Genomic DNA, 20,219 nt, shown 5'->3' with positions numbered 1-20,219 from the left:
CCATTATCTATGAAGATAATTTATCATGCATTGCTCAAATGCAAAAATGTTACATAAATAGCAATATAACCAAACATATTGTTCATAAATTGTTCTATCCTCATAATGGGAAGATAGATATCTTGCAAACTAAATCATGTGATAATCTCGCTGATTTATTCAATAAGTCTTTACCAACTTCTGCATTCCAAAAAAAAAAAATCATTCACCGAATTGGTATGCGACGATTACAAGATTTGCAAGGTTGAGGGGGAGTTGATACCTAAATAATAACATGTTCATGTTATATTGCACTTTTTTTCTTTATGAGTTTTTCCTATACGGTTTCTCATATAAGATTTTTAATGAGACAATATCTACACAAGATCATATATCATATCTTTTATTTTTTCCCTTTTAGGGTTTTTAAGGAGGTATCAAAGACATATCTATTGTCCTCTAAACTCGCTTATAAGTTTTTATTTTTAAAGGTTTTCTCATATGAATTTACGAAGGGACAATAATCAATATATGTTGTATCATTTTCTCCTAATTTTTTCACTATGTTTTAAATAATTTTTAACTGGATATCACTATTATTTCTCTTATTTCCTCAAGAGGTTTTTAAAGGTTTTAATATGATCCATATATCATAATTAATCTTCTTTAAGCTCACAAATAAATTTTTCTTTACTAGGTTACTCGTACGAGCTTACAATAAGGCAATAATAAATATATATCATATCATTTTCTTCTTATATTTTTTCACTGGATTTTAATGGCATATCAATATATAATTTTCTCCTCGTTGTTCCCGTAGGATTTTAGTTTTAAACAAGAAATTTACAACTAGAATAATTGATCAAGTGTAAGTGTTATAAATAGACACTTTTTAGTGTAACCATATGATCAATTATCAACAATTGTGTCTATTGAGAATGGATATCTCCTTAATAGGTATGTTATTATGTCCTTTTATCATGTATAAATATGTAAATACATTGATCAATGAATGAAAGAGTTTTATTCTCTATTCTCTATACTGTTCGTTACAATTCACACCATAAATACTCTTTATACAAGAGGGCACAGTTGCTTGAATAGGTGGCAAATGCTTGGGCTTGGTTTGACTATGGTCAAACTATATTTGTACGGGACTCCATGCACGTTCCTTGCGATATTGCGAAGGTACAGTCTACAATCCAACCTGGTGGTTGGATAAATTTAATTCTAGTACCCCCTTCTCAGCAGGTACGCACGTGGTTCGGGCACCATAAGCTGTAGCTTCTCTTTTTATCGAGCTGCAGGTTGTCCACAATCTATTGTACTACAGTAATGGAGTGCATTTACCTTTTATTTAACGTCAATGTATTCCTTTACCGCTGAGAAAGCAAAACCATGTGGTCAAGGTACATTTAGAACTCGCCGGTCAAAAAAGAAACTAAAACACCCACCAAAATAGTACATAATTAGCCCTCCAAGCCTGAAATGCAAACCTCAAACTACCATTACATCCTAATTAAATGTACTGATCACATTGTCAGTACTATCTCCATTCTCTCCAATGCCTTGGTTCGACATCAACCATCTCAAACGCACATGCTTGATAGTCACATACAACGTGTTAGAAAAACTATAAAACAATAATGACTATGGAAAATAAATTCAACAAAAGATCAATTGTCATTTCACGTGTCAAAGTTTCAAATCGTTTACACGCATTTGAGAACATCAAAAACAACGGAGGCACTAGCTTCTAGTTACCAACAGTCACCACCAGAACGTACAAAGAAACGATGACAAGTAACCTGATTATAAAGTCCGACCAGCCAATCGCACAGAAAATCTGGAGGACCCTTGTTTCATGTATACCACCGTCTACCAGGACCAACTTGCCAATTTTTTAGGACAGTGAGAATAATCGGTATTCCATACGTTCATAATATTGAGGGCCTGCGTCGAAATCGATCTTATCGTCGTGTCTAGATTTTGTTTGCTCCTAGTAGTACTATAGGATGATTAGTGTTATCGAGCAACATCTAATGATTGAGTAGTATACACCAGGCCAACCTTTTGTGCATTCCCAGTGGAGTACAAGCACCAATACATAATTGCAGGGGAGATAAGGCTCCAAGGCGTAGACAACAGTCGCTGTCCTCATTGAACACATGGTGATCCACCACGCCACACAAAATCATACCGGGGGACTGTTGGAAAACATGCAGGACGATGGGATTGGAGGCTTCGTTCATGAACCGAATACCCAGGAACAAGAAAGCCGTACGGTCCAACTGCGGGGCGTGGAGTGTAGGCCGGCGGTAGCTTTCTTGCCGTGGATTCGGGACCAGCTGCTGAGAACCTGAGGAGAAGAGCACACCAGATGAGCCCAGAAAGCGACCGTCATTAGATGTGAACAAATATGATGTTCAGGGAGAAAGCGACTACGCGTTAAGATCTCCAAATGCAGGGTAACCTGGGATCAAAACAAATAATCGAAAAAGTTTCTAGTCCTAACGTCAAAAAGAGAGGTAGATTATATGGCTCGGACCGCATACAGGATGACAAATCTCTTCAAGAAACACCTTATGGTGATGTAATTAGAAGGGGTTATAGATTTGTGAAAACCGGCATATGCAAAAGAAAAGGCCAGATAATACCAATGTTGGTCAAATCCAGATAATTTGAAGGCTAGAAATTGAAAAAATAAGTGGATACTGCAATTCTGTACTGTGCACGCTTTGAACAGTAAGAAATCACAAATCAGGTAGAAATAATTACCAATTAAATTAAAAAAAAATAACCTGGCAGCTCCGGAGGTAAAATGAGCACAAGCATAATGATGAAAAGAATCGCTATCTTAAAAATGTCAGGAAGTAGAATCAGGTAATGAGCTGAGCACAGACGTGGGGGGGGGGGTGACAAAATCATTTGACTGATACTTGACTGGTTTGTTATTAGCCAGGGTGAGCTGGCTTCATGGACCTCTCGGAATAGGACCATGTGATCCCCAAGAATCCTCCTCATTTTGGTTCCACCTCATGACCAGGCAATGATAACGCAAGTCCTTGGTCTTGTGCCTCCTTCAAGTGACAACGGACCAGTCAAAGGTTTCTTGTTCCATTGTAATGCTGATCCTATTTGTAATAAATCACAACAGTACCCCTATTGGAAATAGGACTGTTTTAAATACTAATGTGGTTTCATGATTCCAAGTTTCTAACAAACATGGTAACAGAGTTTTGTATTGCCTAAATGGCAGATTGACCGGCAGCAGGACAAAATGATCAACATCGCTGTACTTAAATTTATACTAGTATCATACGCCATGAAATATTTCACAGAAATATACTCCAGGAAGCATGATTCTTGTGCTGAGAAAGCGAATTGACGTGCTCCATGGAAATCACAAAAAAAAAAAGGTCTGTCTCAAGTAAAATGCTTGTTAATTTGTACAACTAACATTTCTAGTCCAGAGCATAAGATTAAGTGATAAAGTGTTCTAAAGTGCTGTGTCACTATGTAAAAACAAATGATTCAGTTATGCAGTATTCTAAGATTCTTTGCACAGTGTACTTACAAAAACAAGGCCATATTTGCAACAAATGATGAACCCACTGATCAGAATTCAGAATGATCTCAAGTAAATGAAGTTAAACCATGATTCAAAGGGAGACTAACCTATCAAGAGACTCAGAAGCTAACTCGCATGAAGACCCGAAGTACCTCATGATGGTCAAACCGACAAGGTTTAGCCAAAGCTCTTGAGATCTAGATCACCCATGTGAGCACATGAACAGCACTAATTCTTTACTTACAGTAATGTATTTAACTTTTATGACTGCACATGTGAGGGATGGGAATGAAGACCAGCCTCATTGTGACCCCAACTCCTACCTTTAATCCTACAGATCTCAGGGGGAAAACCAACAGATTTTTTCCCTGGGGGTACACATTTCAACTATGTAGGAGGGTCCAAACTCTAATTATCAACATACCAACAAATATACGAAGCATGATCCCCCCCCCCCCCCCCAAAAAAATACTGCCAGTGTATTACAGCAAAATTATATTTGCATGGGAATTAAGGAACACTCATCCCTACAACCGATGCTCAGAGTTAAAAGGCTCATCTCTTCCATTTGACATTAATCCAAGATGACACTATAGCCAGGATTATTTGACTATGCCAAGGGGGTGAGCGGAACAGTACAGACGTCAAGCTTTTACATAACTAAAAAGTGTGGCTGTCACCACATGGTAAGCCCTAAACAAAGGACAGCTGGAGGTGAAAGCATATCATCGAAGTGGTTGGTCTAGTTGTTTGTTGGAATGACATGCTTAAATCTACCAGTTGGTCTCCTGTCCTTGGGGCAGACCTCACTTTTCTCTGAACCTTTATTTGGGTCTCGGCTACACGTTGAACAACTTTGGACAGGATGGGTACAATCCCAAAGGTCATGTGGAGAAGTATGTTGTAATGTACTAGTATAATCATTAAACAAAATAAATTGTCAAAACTACACTTATAACGCATGTTAAGTTGTTAACAATAGGAGAACTTCATTATGGGCCATCCACTCGTGGACGACGTAGACTAAGAGAAAAACATTTTGTCAAAACAGCCAAAAGCATTTAACACTGCATCAGATAAGAAAAATAGCAATAGTACAGAACCCACATCACACGACACAATTGTAATGTATGAAAAAAAAATAGAATGAAGCTCACATTTTATGGTAATATGCACAAGGATTAGGCTTCTGGCCCTTCCTCTTAATGATCTGCAAGTAACTAACAACCATGTCAGTTGATTATGGTTCGCTCACTGTTTTTCAGGTTAAATTAGAGGTGGTTAGCACCTAAAAATTATACTTGCCTTTGGTTTTATGAAAATATCGTGATGAAAGCATATGAGGAAATTCTTTCAGACAACTCATTAACTCACCAACTTGCATGAAGTATTTACACTGTAGAAAGCAGATGACAATATTTATACAACAGGCAGCAAAGCAATAGATGATTATATACGGCCATTTGAATTCTGACACTCAAACAAAATCATCATCAGACATATCAGAAGCAGTATGGAGCCTTTTAGTTTTCTTCAACCCTGGCAAGCAGTTCGGTGTTGTTGTTCTGGACTTAGATGGAAATCTCAAAGATGAATTCTTTAAACTAAATCCCATCATCTTCAAATTCTTGCCAAGTGAGGATTGCCTCCCAGGTTTGATAGGAGAAATGATTTTCCCCACTTCTTTTTCTCCAGTAGCCGCTGTTCCATTTGGTTGATGGGTTGCTGATTGCACCCTAGATTCAATCGGAACAAGTTTGCCATCAACCTGATTGGTGAAAACAAAAGAAACCTGCAATATGCACATATCAGTTGTTAGCAGTCATGGTCGTCACCTGAAAACAAAGTTAACCTGAACCCTGCAGCACGCAAGCCATACATATTTTCTGTATTCCAAAGGTTTGTTCCCCTCGAAAAACAGACTAAATATGCAAACTGTTAAAAGGGCAGCTTCTCCAGCAAGTTTTTGTTTTTTATTTCATCATCTAAATATAATGAAGCATCGTAAGAACGAACAACGGAACATGTGGATCCAGCTCCAGGGGAAGAGGTGGAAACTGACAACTTCTGGGGGGAAAGGTAGGTCTAAGATGTATGGATTATAAAAACAAACAAGACCTACAGAACCAAATTGATAAGATGCAGATGCACTGAGGCCATCACCTCTTCACCAGCAGAAGACTGGAGTATAACATCAGGTACGGTTGATGGACCCGAATGATGCCCCCAACTTCCTAAATCTTCTTCAGAAGGTCTTCCTATCTGTAAAGGGCGTAAATAGAACAGAACATGAATGCTCTTGAGGTTTGAAGCTACTGCAGAGTTAGATTCCAAATAAAAAGGGTGTCATCCAAACTACCTGATGATGTGAACTATTCATTTTCTGCAAGCATCCAGATATCTCTCCAAATCCACCTATATCAATATAATCTTGTGCTCCTGATATTGAAGCCTTATGCTCAGTGGCTGCTAAATCAAAACCATTACCATCAAACAGCGAATTGGCATCCTTGTTACAGCGGCTACACTTCAAATTTTCATGTATTTCAGACCTGTGCAACCAAATGCGGGTAAGCAACAATATGATGAAGGATATCAACTAAGGCGAAGCATCTTGATGACAATAGTGAATACAAAAACCACCTTTTGCAAATTTTGAAAATTTGTAATGGCAGGGTATTTAGGCCTAGCTTCAAGAATGACATGCAACAGGTTTGTCTAAACAGAAAATTAGCAACTGCTATTACTCTTGAACATTTTATCCATGGTCCTTAATGGTTCGACATGTATTATCTAAGAAAAATACTGTCCGCCTATAAAGCATGATAGTGACCTATTTTGCAAAATAATTTATCAATTAACAATCCTATGTGTTTTACATAATACAAGAATGTGCAGTCTTCTTGATCCTCAGTTCCTCACAAATGAATGTGAATGTGAAAGCAATGGTAATTACACCAACTTAATGAATGGCAACTGATATCACACTATTTGGCAATGGATGAACGGTTGGGTTGGCCACAATAAGTTCAGCATGACTTGATGATAACGATTGAACAAAAATAGTTAGCTAATGTTTTTCCTACTCAGTTCCACCATTTATCCAATATGTCTGATCCCATTTGATTAACTATCATAAGGTTCCTGTTGGTTTTTGGAACTCATTTGTTAATGCCTTTCCCTACTAGTAAGAAAGGATAGGGCACACTATTCAGATGAACAGAATTCACCTGACTTGTTCATGAAAAGTAAAAAGATCACGCAGGTCTTCGGTTGAAAGAGAACTCCCCTGTAAAAGAAGATGAGAAATCAATATATTTGGCACTTAAAGGATTAAAAGAAAAAAGTCACCATAACTACTTTAACCTGCATTTTGTTGTCTGTTTGCTCCTGCTGAATGACTTTTTGGAGGCCTTCTTTTGACATCTGACGCTGAAATACCTATATCAAATTATCAGCACAAGAAAGTTAGAAATCATCATCCCTTCACTGGATAATGAAAAAGAATGTGAAAAGGTAGCTGAAAATACAAATTTCAGGGTTGGCAACCTTCTCCTCAATAGTTCCTGTGCTTAAGAACCTATAAATGTAGACTCTCTTTTTTTGTCCATCTCTCCATACTCTAGCAGCAGCCTTTCCAGATGTCAATAGATCACAGAAGTCAGGTCAGATAAGGCGTGCAGTTAAAAGAACCTTCAAAAGGTGATGAACAAGAGATGCATAGATATTAACCTGCTTATCATTGGCAGGGTTCCAATCAGGGTCAAAGAGAACCAAACGATTTCCACCTACCAAATTAAGCCCACAACCACCTGCCTTGCTACTAAGTAGAAAGACAAACTCATCCTGCCAAATACAGTAATTTCAGACATAATGGCAGGTTGTAATAGACTAGCAGTTCTTCAGGATACAGAACAGCTTTTACTTACTCTAGATAGGTCGTTGAATTGGTTCACCAGCTTTTGCCTTTTATTAATGGATGTTGCCCCATCAAGCCTAACATATGGGTATCTTCTTTCCCGACATAATTGCACAAATAGATCTAATGTCTAAATTTATAGAAAATGGCAACAGTTAGTCATTCCCAACTGTGAAGGTATCTAGAGCAAATTAATTACAAGTGGTAGTATTCTTCATGAAAGAAATAAGGCCATCTGTGGAATTTAAAAGCACTGTGTTCTCATTTGATGACACACATACGGAGAATACGTTGTACACAACAGGTAGGTGGCTCTTCTTAAGATGTGCAGAAATAAGGACATGCGTAGAACAAGTGCTTTGGAATATATCATGTTTGACGGTTACAGAAGGAAACCAAACATATGAACCAAAATAAAGTGTGAGGCAGTTCAATTATGTCAGTTATCCTTCAATCTAAAGTACCATGTTCTGGTCTTAAGCAGGCATGAGGCATGGCCAACCTGTAATTTTTTGTACCAACGGATAGAAGTTTGGTGACAGGATTGACCCATAGACCGACCAGTTATGGGACTACTGGTTAAAACACATGAATCATTCAAAGTTTGTCTAATTCTGTCCACACAGTAAGGATTTGGTCTGATCATAAACATGATAGTAAAGGCAATGAAGATTTTAGGACCAGTAATGGCTTACCACCTTCCAAATTTTTTTCAGAAGTATTTAATAAATAAAGGTACTATTACTGGCATATTTATTTATTATTGTTTTATTATCATCTTTTTAGTTGGATCTTGTGAGTTTCATCTCTAGCCTACCTCAACTTGCTGGGGACAAAGGCTTTGTTGTTGTTGTTTTCTCGAATACGCAGGAGAGCTGCGCATCTTTGTATTAAGAAGGAATAAAGACATAGAGTCTTACATGGCGACCTTGGACAGGTCATGGAATAGTAACATTCTAGCCCTACGGCTTTACATACGCGCTATTACAAAACAAGGGAACAACCTGAAGACAAGGAACCACTAAGATCAAAAAACCGAGCCCCATCGACGCAACCTCTCTAAAAGAACAGACAAGTTCTTCGCCCCTGCGGCCCACCATCGTTCGGCATCCTCCCATATGTAAGCAATTAAAATCTTCACTGTTGTTGTATTTAATAGTTTAACTTGAAGAAAGTTAGTTGCCCTTTTGGTTTGAGTAGGTAAATGCTATAGCAGAGGGGAGCATAGAGTATTTTCTAGGCAACAAGATACTGACTTACATTCAGTGTATCTGAAAGAATAATGCACTCAGCAATTAGTAGTAAACTTTTGCTGTTGTCTATTGTGTACAAATTTGTGTTTTTCCAAGGTCTTTAAGATTTGAAATTCTGTGCATCAACTATACCTCATGACAACATCATACTAAAATACTGTACCATAAATACCTGACCTGAGTGTAATTTGATACAAGGACAATACGATCATCAGTTTTCTGACGGAGGTGCCCCAGTAATCTTGCCAATACATGCATTTTTCCAGATAGTTCTACCCACATTCCTCCTCCACCGGTCCATGATCCAGATCTTGCATAAAATAAACAGCACTTCTAAGTTGGATTAGCAAATTGAAAAGATAGAGAGAGAAGTGTGATATACCTTCCTGAAAACAGTTCCTGTGGGAAAAAGCGTAGACAATCATCAAAACCAGAGCCATCTGAACTGTTACTTTTTACTGTGTCGTAGATCAGCTGCAATATTAAGATAACCAACTGAAAAATGCATCATGGATTTTGATTATAGACAAAAACCTGAAATTACAAAATGCAGGATGGCCAGCAACAACATGCAAGCAGACGTGGCCCATTTCGTTATACCTTATTTATGGATTTCTATCGATCTGTACAGGGCACAGATTCATGGAAAAATTAAGTACCATCAAGAGGCTTGCCTAGAAAATCAGAATCCCAATATGACATACAGAATAGGACATGTTAACAATCAGATAAATAAGGGCTGCCTAGAAATTCTGAGAATTCCAGTATGAAATATAGAATAGCACATGTTAACTACCAGACAAAAAATTACATTGTTCTTGCTTAATCCGACTGTTTAAAAGAGATATATAACATTAACTACAAATCGCTCTGAGGAAGCTTATTGTTTAAACTACTTTAGCTGAAAGACCAAGACAAATGCATCTCGAATGAAACATTAAAGATTATTTACCTTTGGATGGTTGCATAATTTCTTAAGAGCAGTAATATATGCCAGAATTTTGGATTGCTTTGCTTCTTCAGATATCAAGCGTTTAACCTGAAAGGATCAACAATAGATTGTTGAAAATATAACTCTTACTGTTTAGCATCTACCTAGTAAAAGTCATTTGAGACTCTGAGCATGTAAAATTAGGTTCTTACATTTTTGGAATGTATGAAGTGGTTGTACAGTGTGGTCTGCAAAGGAGTCAGCTTGCAGCACACAACTTCAACAATCTATACAAAAGCAATGTTAATTAGGATGATAAGCATTTCCAAAATGAAAGGAAAATCTTCTTCAAAGATTAGAAGGGAAATCCTTGTGAGAAAATAAATAGGACAATATACAATTTTCACTTCAATCAAAAGTGCAATGAACATATTAGTTAAACTTACACAATACAGAAAACTTAAAAATGTTTAACTAAACAGATAGGCATACCTTTGGAGGCAAGTGATTGGATAACAGAGCGTTTGTTCGTCTCAATATAAACTGAGTACCATAGAGAAACAGAAACCATCACAATTCAATTAGTCTTTGCCAAGCACTAAAACAGTATAAGGAAATACATCTAAACAGCTTTAATAGCGCAAGACAGCATCAAGTGCCAATCATAAACACAGTGAAAGATCCTGTAGCATGGACCAAATTCAGAAACAGGAAAAGACTTGCCTGATTTACTTTTGCACTGAGCTCAGCAGATCTCTCAGATCCCAACTTCTTTTCTTCTGCACTTGCAGTAGGCTCTCTTCCACAAATGATAGGTGCCTTCATTTAGGGGTGGACAATACAGAGCAAAAAGAATACAGGATGAAGTTAACAGGCATATGGCATCCCACGTGATTAGAGGTGCACAAGTAAAAGAAAAAACTGAACGACAAATCTAATCATGTCTTTTTTTAAAACGAAATGAGTTTTTGTTCTTTTGCTTACAAGTTCTAATATATTCAACTCGAAAACAAAACCAAGTTCAAGATCATTGCAAAAAGTATATATATCCACAAACATTCTAAAAAAATGCTGTCCTCTTGAGAATTAATAAACCAGAATTTTTTCGTCTTGAGAGACAGGAGAAAGAAAGCACCGAGCAGCGATTAACATATACACGGATGCCTCAATGGCTGTTGGTTCTGGGCCTCACAGGGGCTACTTACAGGCTTAATGGGCTAGAAGTCAATGGCTAGCAGGGCATAAATAAAAATACTAATTGTCTGTGAATGAACAGAGGTAACTCGTAATTTAGCAGTATAACTTGATTCGTATTAAGCTCCATACTTACTTCATAATATCGGCGGAAATATGAAGCGTCCCCTAGAACCCCTGGATTTGTGAAATTTACCATTGAAAAGAATTCTTCAAGATCATTCTGCAGCACAAAAAAGAAATGAACAGATCAAAGTTCACATCAATTGTTCAAACACATGCATGGGGCGGGGGAAGGGGGTAACAAAAAAAATACCTGCATTGGGGTACCCGACAAGAGGATGCGTCGTGTACAAGGAAGGGCAGCCAAGGCCTACACATGAAGTGTTTTAGTGCTTTCAGCAGAACAAAGTCAGAGAGGAATCCAAGTGCAAACGAATAGTGTGTAAAAATGACAAACCTTATTTGTCAGTGTCTGATCATTTTTCAGCCTATGGGCCTCATCGCATATGAGAAGGTCACAGCTGCCCGGTCTTTCAAATTTTGAAGAATGCATACGGAAGGTCTCATAAGATATGATAAGTACCTGAAGACAATTCATAGCAAACATATATTTTGAGCAGACATTATCAACTTGCTGTTTGGTTCAAATTAGTATAGCATTGTGAATATTTAATAAAATAATGAGTAGGCAAAAGAAAACCTGAAGACGGCTCAAGGGTTTTAAGAAACTTTCTATTCCGGAAAGAACATCAGCACGAGTGCTTTCACAGAGGGCAAGCAGCTGCACTTTTCCCTTTAACCACTTAAATATCTCCGATTCCCAGTTGCTCACTAGGCTTGTGGGGGTTACAATGACAGCCCTTTTAACCATTGGCTTACCATCAAAGCCTTGACAAAGAAGGGTATATAGTAAAGTTATCGACTGTAAAGTCTTCCCCAATCTGGACAAGTGTAACGTAAGGTTAGAAGTAGCTTTATATCACAGTGATCAGATAAAAAACGTAACAAAGCAATAAAAATTTATTTAAGTATAATTTTGTATAAGAGAGGGAGGGATTTGGTCCAGCTTATTACCCCATATCATCAGCTAAAATGCAACCAGAAATGCCATCACCACTCAACGACCCAGAGACACAATCAAACATAAATTGAACTCCTTCCCTGCATTAGAGCATAAGCATGTAAAGAGACGTAAGCTAAACTAAATCATAATTATCATCTTACATTCTTCACAACAAAGAACAAATCAGCATTTCTTTTTGTTAAAAGAGAAGGTACATATATGTGCCACGTAAGTTAAATAGCATCAGGGACATGCAATGGTTTTACCCTCAAACGACATATCAGTGGCAATTTATATATGCATCACTAAAACTTACGAAATCTAGTGTGTAAGAGTGTTCAGAAAAAAAAAACAATAACAGAAGAGCATGCCTTTGATGGGGCCGGAGGTAACGCACAAGCAGGTGATCAACTTCGATTGCAGCAAAATTGCTATTTTCCTTGTCACATTCGTCACGTTGCCACAAAATCAATGACTCTATGCCAGGTGGAAGAGGTTCCTCCTTTTCCAAGGAATTATCACTAGCAATGGCAGGCGACTGTGGAAGATTGTGTATAACTGCAAATGTCTGCATTGAACCCCATGGGACAAATCTTTTACGAGCTGAAAGGCGCTGAGTAAGCTGCTCATTATTCTCACTATATCCATTTTTGCACGGAGGCTTGAATGGTTTTCGAGCTATTGCTGCCGCGTCAGAAACTGAAAGAATACGTGGAATAAGTGGCTGCCTCCTTACCACCAGATTCCCCCTGACAAAAAACAGAAAAGAAAGGACAAATATAGTCAAAAAAATATATATTGTCAATGTGTTGTTAATCGATTGTCGATCAGGCCAAAACAATTTCTGTGGGTACGAGGAAAGCTGAACGAACATGACAGATCTAAATTTAACACTATAAGGGGTCAAAAAAGCTTGAACTGAACACTAGCTAAACGAACATCAGATGGAAGATGAAGGTTCCAGTAGCCCAAAATTAACTGACCGAATCCAATGAGATTTCTGGGTTCCAGTGAATCACACAAATGCTAGTATTATTTTCAATACCATCTCTGCACCCATAGTAGTATAGGACCCTGCCAGAGAGATAACTCATAGGTTTATCCATACTACAGAGCAATCCCATGCTCACGCAAGGCCATACTATATCATATCAGACAGCAATTATTTGTTTTTTATGCGTACTGAGCTACAGACTTAATCCATGAGCTTCTCGCAGGTACCCTGCACCTATATTGCCCGTTCCATCCATATTATCTAATGAAAGTAATACATGGCATATGATATAGCACAAACATGCAAAATGAGCATTAATCTATTAAGTTTTTCATAATATTATATCATGTTACTTTCCCATTGTCCCTTGGTTCAGAAAATTGTTAAAACTCGTGGCGTTAAGTGTTATCAGGTAGTAAGGTATGATTAGTCAGAATTAAGCCATTCTTCATAATACTCCTGAAATTATGATATTGCTTGCCAGACTTGACGGCTCATGGTGTTAAGTTAAACAGGCAGCTTGAACCAAGTAATAACATCCAAGGCTTAGGCCTTAGATATTCTAGAACATATTCCATCAGGAAATAAGCTCATCAATACCAATCCAATTGGATCAAGCCCTGTCACATTTTTAAGTTTCAAATTTAGTTGAATTACCTCCACATGGGAATGGGGATTTAATCCTAGTCCATTTTTGTCCAAACAAGCCAGTGTAGTGGGGTTTTGTCTTTGGTTTATGTTATGAACTTGTAAATGAACTGGATCTAATGCAGCCAACTGTGAAGTATCTGATTCAAACGCGACTTACTGTATCACTGGGGAAGGGTTACTACTGAGAAATTTTCATCAGAAACTCACAAGGCTATCGTTTAAAAATTCATAAGCATTTATCAAAAAATCTAGCCAACATCTGAATCTAGATCAGCACATATTCAAACCCTAGTAATCGGCGATAATATGGCAATCAGTACAGCACCAGCCTCACAGTCGCATATGTCTCAGACAAAATCCACTAATCTAGCGGAGCCAAAATGGTCGCCTTGGATCATACCTGACGAGAGCATCCACGTTCTGCGACTTCCTCTCCTTATCGGGCGCCGTCACGCCGCGCCGCCCGGCCCGAAGTGGCCGCCCACCGCCGCGGTCGCCGTCACAGCCCTCGCTGCTGTCGCTGCTGCATCCTTCCTCCGCTCCGTCGCCGGTACCCGCGTCGCTGCTCTCCTCCACGTACTCCTCGTCATCGTCGTCCGCCCCCGCCCCGCGCTCCGCCTCCAACCCCGACTCGTCCGGATCGGAGGAGATGGCGGCGATCTCCTCCTCCTCCACATCGCTGCGGGGGCGGTTGTACTTCCTCCTCGAGGGCATCACCTCTCCTCCCAAGTGGAGCAGCCGAAACGGGGTTGGATGGATGGAGTGGTCTCTCTGGAGCTTCGATTGCTGTTCAACTTGGGGGATTGGAAGCGAAGAGGCGGGTTTGGTTGCTGGACGAATTGGGAAGCGCTGCAGAATTTTTGGCGGTACGAAGGGGAAGCGTGCAGGGGAAGATGCGGGAAAAATAGAGACACGATTGGGCCAAGCTAAGGCCTCTAGGGAGCAAATTGGGCCTATCTCGGGCGGCCCAACGTAGCCCATCCGAAATTGGATCGCGGTGAACGGCCTGATCTGAGATGCAGAGCTGGTTGGCAAACCCTGTGAACCGTTCAGGTAAGATCCAAGCCGTCCATCAAGCAACGAAAGGCTTTGGATGCTACAAACTTTTTTTTGAGTAGGCCTATCATCGAAGTATTTGAACTCAAATAAAGACTCACACCACACATATATACTCACCCACACTTATCTTTCTATATAAGCTAAGACATACAGTCTATACTCTACACATATCTGCTTAGAAAAATATCTAAGTCTAAAGCACCCAGCTCGTGTATGACTTAACTCAGCCTCTACTCCAAAGAGCAGAAAAAAACTAGTGAGGCACGCGAGTGGATCAAACTTGGATAGGCTGCCCGAACGATGGTGGGGCTAGCCCAACCAAGCCCAGCTCGGTCCTCTGGTTGCTACAAACTGGGTCAAGGAGGGGGAATGAACTCACGCCGATACAAAACTAGCCGAGAATGATTATTATACATGAGTCTTCCAGGTTCCAGAGGCGACTCGAGCGAGTGACTTCGGAGGCGAATAAGGCGACACGATGGGATCCTCAGCTGACCCCCTTGCCTTGATGGCAGCCGATGTCCCTCGTGGGTTTGTAGTTTGTAGTTTATTTTCTTTCTAGTTTAGTTTCTAGGTTAGTTTTGTTTTCCCGGTGCATTTACCGAGTGATCCATCGGTGCTTTTGTCTCTCTTTGGATTCTACGTTGTGGATGAACCTTCGAGATTCTTTTGTTATTCGACCGGCTGATTTACTATGTTGGTTTCTAGTGGTATTATTGTTTCTACTTCATTCAAAAGGGAAAAATGTATCCTACCTTATTTGATGGGGTTACTTGGTGCATTCATCGTTCTAATAGCGCTTTGCGCTGTTTATGTGGCTCTAAAAAGTCGATAGCCTTCATCAGCCCTATCTCGTTGGTATGGGAAGTATCGGTGTCGGTTTCTTCGATCTAGCTTGGTAGCGGCATTCAAAATAGTTTAGGGGTGTTAGTGTTCTGTGGTTGTTTTGCTTTTTATTTTACAGATTTTTTATTGTACTATGTTTGTGTTTAATTGAATAAAATCACCCCTTTTCTTAAAAAACCTAGAACGATTATCAAATCTCGCAAAAGAATACAAGTGATATTCACACGTCGCTCTAATTTACAATGAAATCATTCGTGCATCCTTGCATTTCTTCGAGTTAGAAAAATTTACAACGAAATCGCTGCAGAATGAACTCCCGCACTCGTCGAAAATGATCATCATACATCGCGAAACATAAATAAATACACAGATACTAGTGTTTACACTTCACTGTAATTTACAACGAGGTGACGACTCGTGCACGCCCTACCAGTACTCCTCCAGCTGGCTCATCTTGATGTGGAGGTGCTTGTGCGCGAAGGCGTACAGCCTGCCCATCTCGTCCCCGTCCACCGTGCCGTTGCGGTTGGCGTCGGCCGCGCGCATCGCCTCCCGCGCCTTCCACCGCGCGAACCACAGGTTGAGGCTGCGCAGCGCCTGCTCCAGCTCCTCCCGGCTGATCCGGCCGTCGCCGTTCTCGTCGAACTGGCTCAGCCACGCCCTGAACTCCTCCACCGTCGTCTCCCCCTGCGGCAGCGCTCGGTAGTACCGCATGAACGCCATCCTTGCACTGCTCTCAGCACGTTCGTGACTTCTCCTCGTCTGCCTGACACGGTAATAGCTATCCAGTATCCACGAGATCGTGAGTTGTGACCGATAGATACCAATGCTGTTCCGTATATATACTGTCTCCCTGTGTGTGCAGTTAGGCCGGAAGGCGCCGGAGATTTGCAGTTCGGTTGCCGCACGTTTCTCGCTCGTCTGATACGAGCACGACGACGGTCATGGACCGATGGACCAGGACGACACGGGGGCGGAGAATTCGTGCGCATTGTTAGGCAGAGGAGAATTGAGGGGCCTAACCTCGGAGACGGCTTGCTTTTTTGACAGATGGTTAAGATTCGTTGCTTGTAACAAGAAAGGAGACCAGAATTCGTGGATGGAAACGCAAGAATCAGATGCCTTCGCCTTTGATCGGCAGCCGGCCTTCTACATTTGCTGCGCATGCAACAATGGTCCTGTTGCTCGTGCTCCTTTGGTGGTCTATCTGGCAACAACGTTGAACTGAGCAAAGCACTGATACACTGTTAGCGATTCATTTCCTTGTATAGCTCTCTAACTAATTGGGTAGTTTATCTCTTGTATATCTCTAGAAGATGGTAGTCTATCCCGTGTACTTCTCTAGGAGATTGTTTCCTAACCCGACCAGATCGGTCTCCATAAATGGCGCCCCCGGTGATACTTTGCTCTTCTCGACTCCCTTTCTTCATGGCATCAGGATTAATCCGTGTCGTCATTCGTAACCAAGCAACCGTGCTCTGTTTCTAGAAGATGAGACGCGACGCTGCTCACATATTCGTAATGGTTAGGTTGCTTCTGAGAAGCAATCACACTTAGCCTTCGCAATTAGGTAAGCGTCGGCCAAGAATTTCAACAAATCCAAAGTTGATGCTGCCTTATATCACAAGTAATCCGTCCTACAGCTGGTTTTAGCCAGGATAAGAAGAAATTATAGTACAATTTAGTATTGAACTTCCAAAGTTTTCCCATGTGGCTTGGGTAGCGGACTAGCGGTCTTCAAGGCCGAGAAAACCAATGAGCAGGGAATTTACTATGTCCATTCAAGTCTTGGGTACCTTCTTCTGTCCCCTGACACATACACTTCAATACGGAGAAACGAATCTTTTACCTGACTGAAGAGATCACTCCTAATATTTTATGTCTAGGCTTATATTAAAAAAAGGAAGACTAAATCATTAATGTTAAAAAATAAGCATACAATATATAGTTTATATGGATTATTTCTTAGATGTCATAAAACAATTAATTGTTGTATAGTGTGATCAAAACTTTCATTTGGTTCATGTGGCTACTTGTGTTGCTTTTTTTACTGTAGAAGCAAAAACTAGATAGCTAATACATGTAGATAATTAAATAAACAATTCTCCCAGCCATATTGTAGATTGGATAAGCTATTCTCGTGGTTATATTATAGATAGAGTTGAAAATAATTTTATAAATTAATATATTATATGGAAATAGTATTAATAGATTTTTCTATATTTTTGGGAAATTATTTTTGTGGCTTTAAAATTGCTAGAAGTTATAAAAATAGACAGCTTTGGAGAATTTTAATTAATTTTTGCCATAAGTTTTATGGGTCAAACTAATTAAAATTGGTTACTAGTTAGCTCTATTTTACTTATAAAAAAGTTTTGAATTTTTTAACGACTCTAGTACCACGAGATAAAATCGAGAGTTAAATAAAAAACTTAACACACATACACTCAACATGGGCTAAAATTCAAAATTAGACAATATATATGATTGTATTTGCTGAAATAGATAACATATCATTGTATTTATAATTCTACTATCCGTATTCAGTAACTCATTTACCAAAAACTAACTTTCGGTACACCATATGCCGAAAAAACGCGGAACCGATCATATTCGGCACACGAGGTACCGAATATAGCATGTACCGGCATATAAGGCTCCTGGCATAAAATGACAGCATCAAAGTGCTCGCAGCCGGTACAGACCATATTCGGCATATAAGATACCGAATACGGCACTGTAGCATATATTCGGCATCTTATATGCTGAATACACTTAATTTTTGGTATATTCGGCATCTCATATATCATATTCGGCACATTGTATACCAAATATTGCCAGACTCATGTTTTTTCGACATACGATATATCAAAATTCAGTTTCCGATAAATAAGGTATCAAATACGAATACTAAAATTATAAATATGATAATATATTATCTATTTCGATAAATACAACGATACGAAATTTGAAATTTTACCCTCAACGGACAAATAACTTGCTAGCTTTCCTCTACCTCCCGACCGCATCCAGAATAACTCGGCCACGCGGCCGCTGATCTCTGTCGGAGCTCGACGTCGTCAAGCACCGTGAAGTGGTCTCCTCATAGCACCTCGCTCCATGCCGTGAGGTCTCTGTCCGTACGCCGCCAAAGTCCTGTCGAGCCGACCTTATCCTGTCTCACGGGTGTCCTCTCTCTCATTCTTCTCTCTGAACGAAGCACACAGAACCTCCGGCGGATCTTCTCCCAGCTCTATGGCAGGAGGCTCGACTCCTGTCCAAGGATGGATGACAATATGGGAGATGATCGGCTTGGCTGGATGGAGCAGCGGATCAGCAGGTGGGAGAGAACGCGCGTGAAGAGGAAACTCAGCCCCAACACGGCCGGTGTGATGTCTTTGGTGTTAGATTTCACATACAACTTGCTTCTTCAGAAGACATCAGCTGATTCTCTTTCCTCTTTAATTTGGTTGTCACATAAATTTTTATCTATATAGACCTCTCTTAAATTAGCACGTGTTTGGTTCCTGACTCCAACAGGCCAAAGCTAAATTTTGGCTATGGACAAATTAGGTAATATCAAAATTTGGTAGAAAACATATTATTTGTTTCGTGACCAAGCCAAAGTTAGATTAGTAACAAAATTAAGATCGTTTGGGTGGTAGCTATGCCAATAATTCTAAAATTTGTGAGTATGTCATGTGAGATTCACATGTAACTATTTTTTTAGCATCAAAATATAGTCAACATAAATCTTAATTTGTATATTTAATTACAAGAAATGTAACAGTGTAAACGGATTAAAAGCCGGATGCATGGTTTACAAGATATTATGAAAAATTGTTAATCCAAAGCCTTTGAAATATATGCAACCAGTGGACAGTCGCCACCTCAGCCAGTGGCCAAGCTAAATGCTGGGCGACCGTTTTACTCGTCCGAAGCCCTACCCATGTTTCCTGTTGTTTGTAGCTGGGCTGGAAAAAAAAAGACATGATTAAAATTTGGCCTCCAATCAAAATCAATATTTAGCTGGCCAATTTTTTTTTGAACATGATAAAAAAAAAGTTGGGTATGATCAAAATTTGGCTTCCAACTAAAACCAAACGGATGCTAAATTCACAAATTTGACTTAACCTGTTAGGGTCTCGATCTAAACACGCTCTTAGGCCATCTCCAACCGTTGCCATATCCGTATCATTTTTTACTGTGCCGACAGAATCCAGCGCTACAGTATGAAAATGCCGATCGGCCAGAGCTCCAGCAGCTTCGGTTTCCAGGGCAATAGTGATGCGGACGGGAGGCAAATGGAAGCAAGCGTCGGTATTTCTGCAGCCGGAAGAGGGAGTCCTCATCACTGTTCACATAGTATGTACGTGGGTTCGAGGGAATGAGAAGAGTAATAGAATATAGGAAATAAGGTAGCTACTGAAGATAAAAAAAAAACAGGAATACTGTAATAATGTTAGGAGATACTATAATAATGTTATAAAAAATAAATTTTTAAGTATCTATTAATGATGTTCTTAACTCCAGCTAACACCTTTGTTTGTTTGGACCAAAATTTGTCTGGGCCTGTTGGGGTCACAAACCTCTGCGTTGGAAGAGTAAATGCAGAGAATAAACAGTACTCTGCAGTTGGAGCGACGGTAAACCGTCCGATTGAAATCGAGCGGCAGAGATCTAGCGCTACAGTAGCAGTGCTATACTGTACGAACTGACGGCCGGTAAACCAAACACCGTTGCTACAAGAAAGAGT

General features: G+C 39.7%; 2 protein-coding genes across 4 annotated transcripts; both read right to left on the bottom strand.

Annotated features, from left to right (window-relative positions):
- Positions 1–1,708: 1,708 nt before the first annotated feature.
- LOC133921161 (DNA repair and recombination protein RAD54) lies at positions 1,709–14,417 on the bottom strand. Of its 3 annotated transcripts, none has more exons than XR_009910222.1 (23): positions 13,959–14,417; positions 12,285–12,662; positions 11,925–12,011; positions 11,551–11,791; positions 11,308–11,433; positions 11,164–11,220; positions 10,984–11,070; positions 10,377–10,472; positions 10,146–10,196; positions 9,866–9,940; positions 9,675–9,761; positions 9,105–9,196; positions 8,900–9,032; positions 7,480–7,599; positions 7,283–7,396; positions 7,100–7,183; positions 6,917–6,991; positions 6,781–6,839; positions 5,910–6,102; positions 5,714–5,812; positions 4,925–5,342; positions 4,708–4,770; positions 1,709–2,338 (listed from the first exon to the last, which is right to left on the bottom strand). XR_009910222.1 is itself a non-coding variant. In XM_062365930.1 (21 exons), the coding sequence occupies exons 1-21, from the start codon at positions 14,270–14,272 to the stop codon at positions 5,028–5,030; spliced, it is 2,883 nt and encodes a 960-aa protein (XP_062221914.1). In that variant the 5' UTR covers positions 14,273–14,417; the 3' UTR covers positions 4,862–5,027. The 3 variants fall into 3 exon arrangements, 1 of the variants encoding a protein (XP_062221914.1); XR_009910221.1 differs by having other exon boundaries at positions 4,708–4,760; XM_062365930.1 differs by lacking the exons at positions 1,709–2,338; positions 4,708–4,770 and having other exon boundaries at positions 4,862–5,342.
- A 1,241-nt stretch (positions 14,418–15,658) lies between these two features.
- Positions 15,659–16,406, bottom strand: LOC133920356 (calmodulin-like protein 5). Its single transcript, XM_062364972.1, has one exon. It carries the CDS (start codon positions 16,184–16,186, stop codon positions 15,890–15,892), a length of 297 nt encoding a protein of 98 aa, XP_062220956.1. The 5' UTR covers positions 16,187–16,406; the 3' UTR covers positions 15,659–15,889.
- Between the last annotated feature and the right edge of the window lie 3,813 nt (positions 16,407–20,219).

The sequence above is a fragment of the Phragmites australis genome, chromosome 6 (assembly GCF_958298935.1).
Source record: "Phragmites australis chromosome 6, lpPhrAust1.1, whole genome shotgun sequence".
Taxonomy (NCBI): domain Eukaryota; kingdom Viridiplantae; phylum Streptophyta; class Magnoliopsida; order Poales; family Poaceae; genus Phragmites; species Phragmites australis.
Note: the sequence above shows the minus strand (reverse complement) of the source record. Positions and strands in the feature narration are given on the sequence as shown.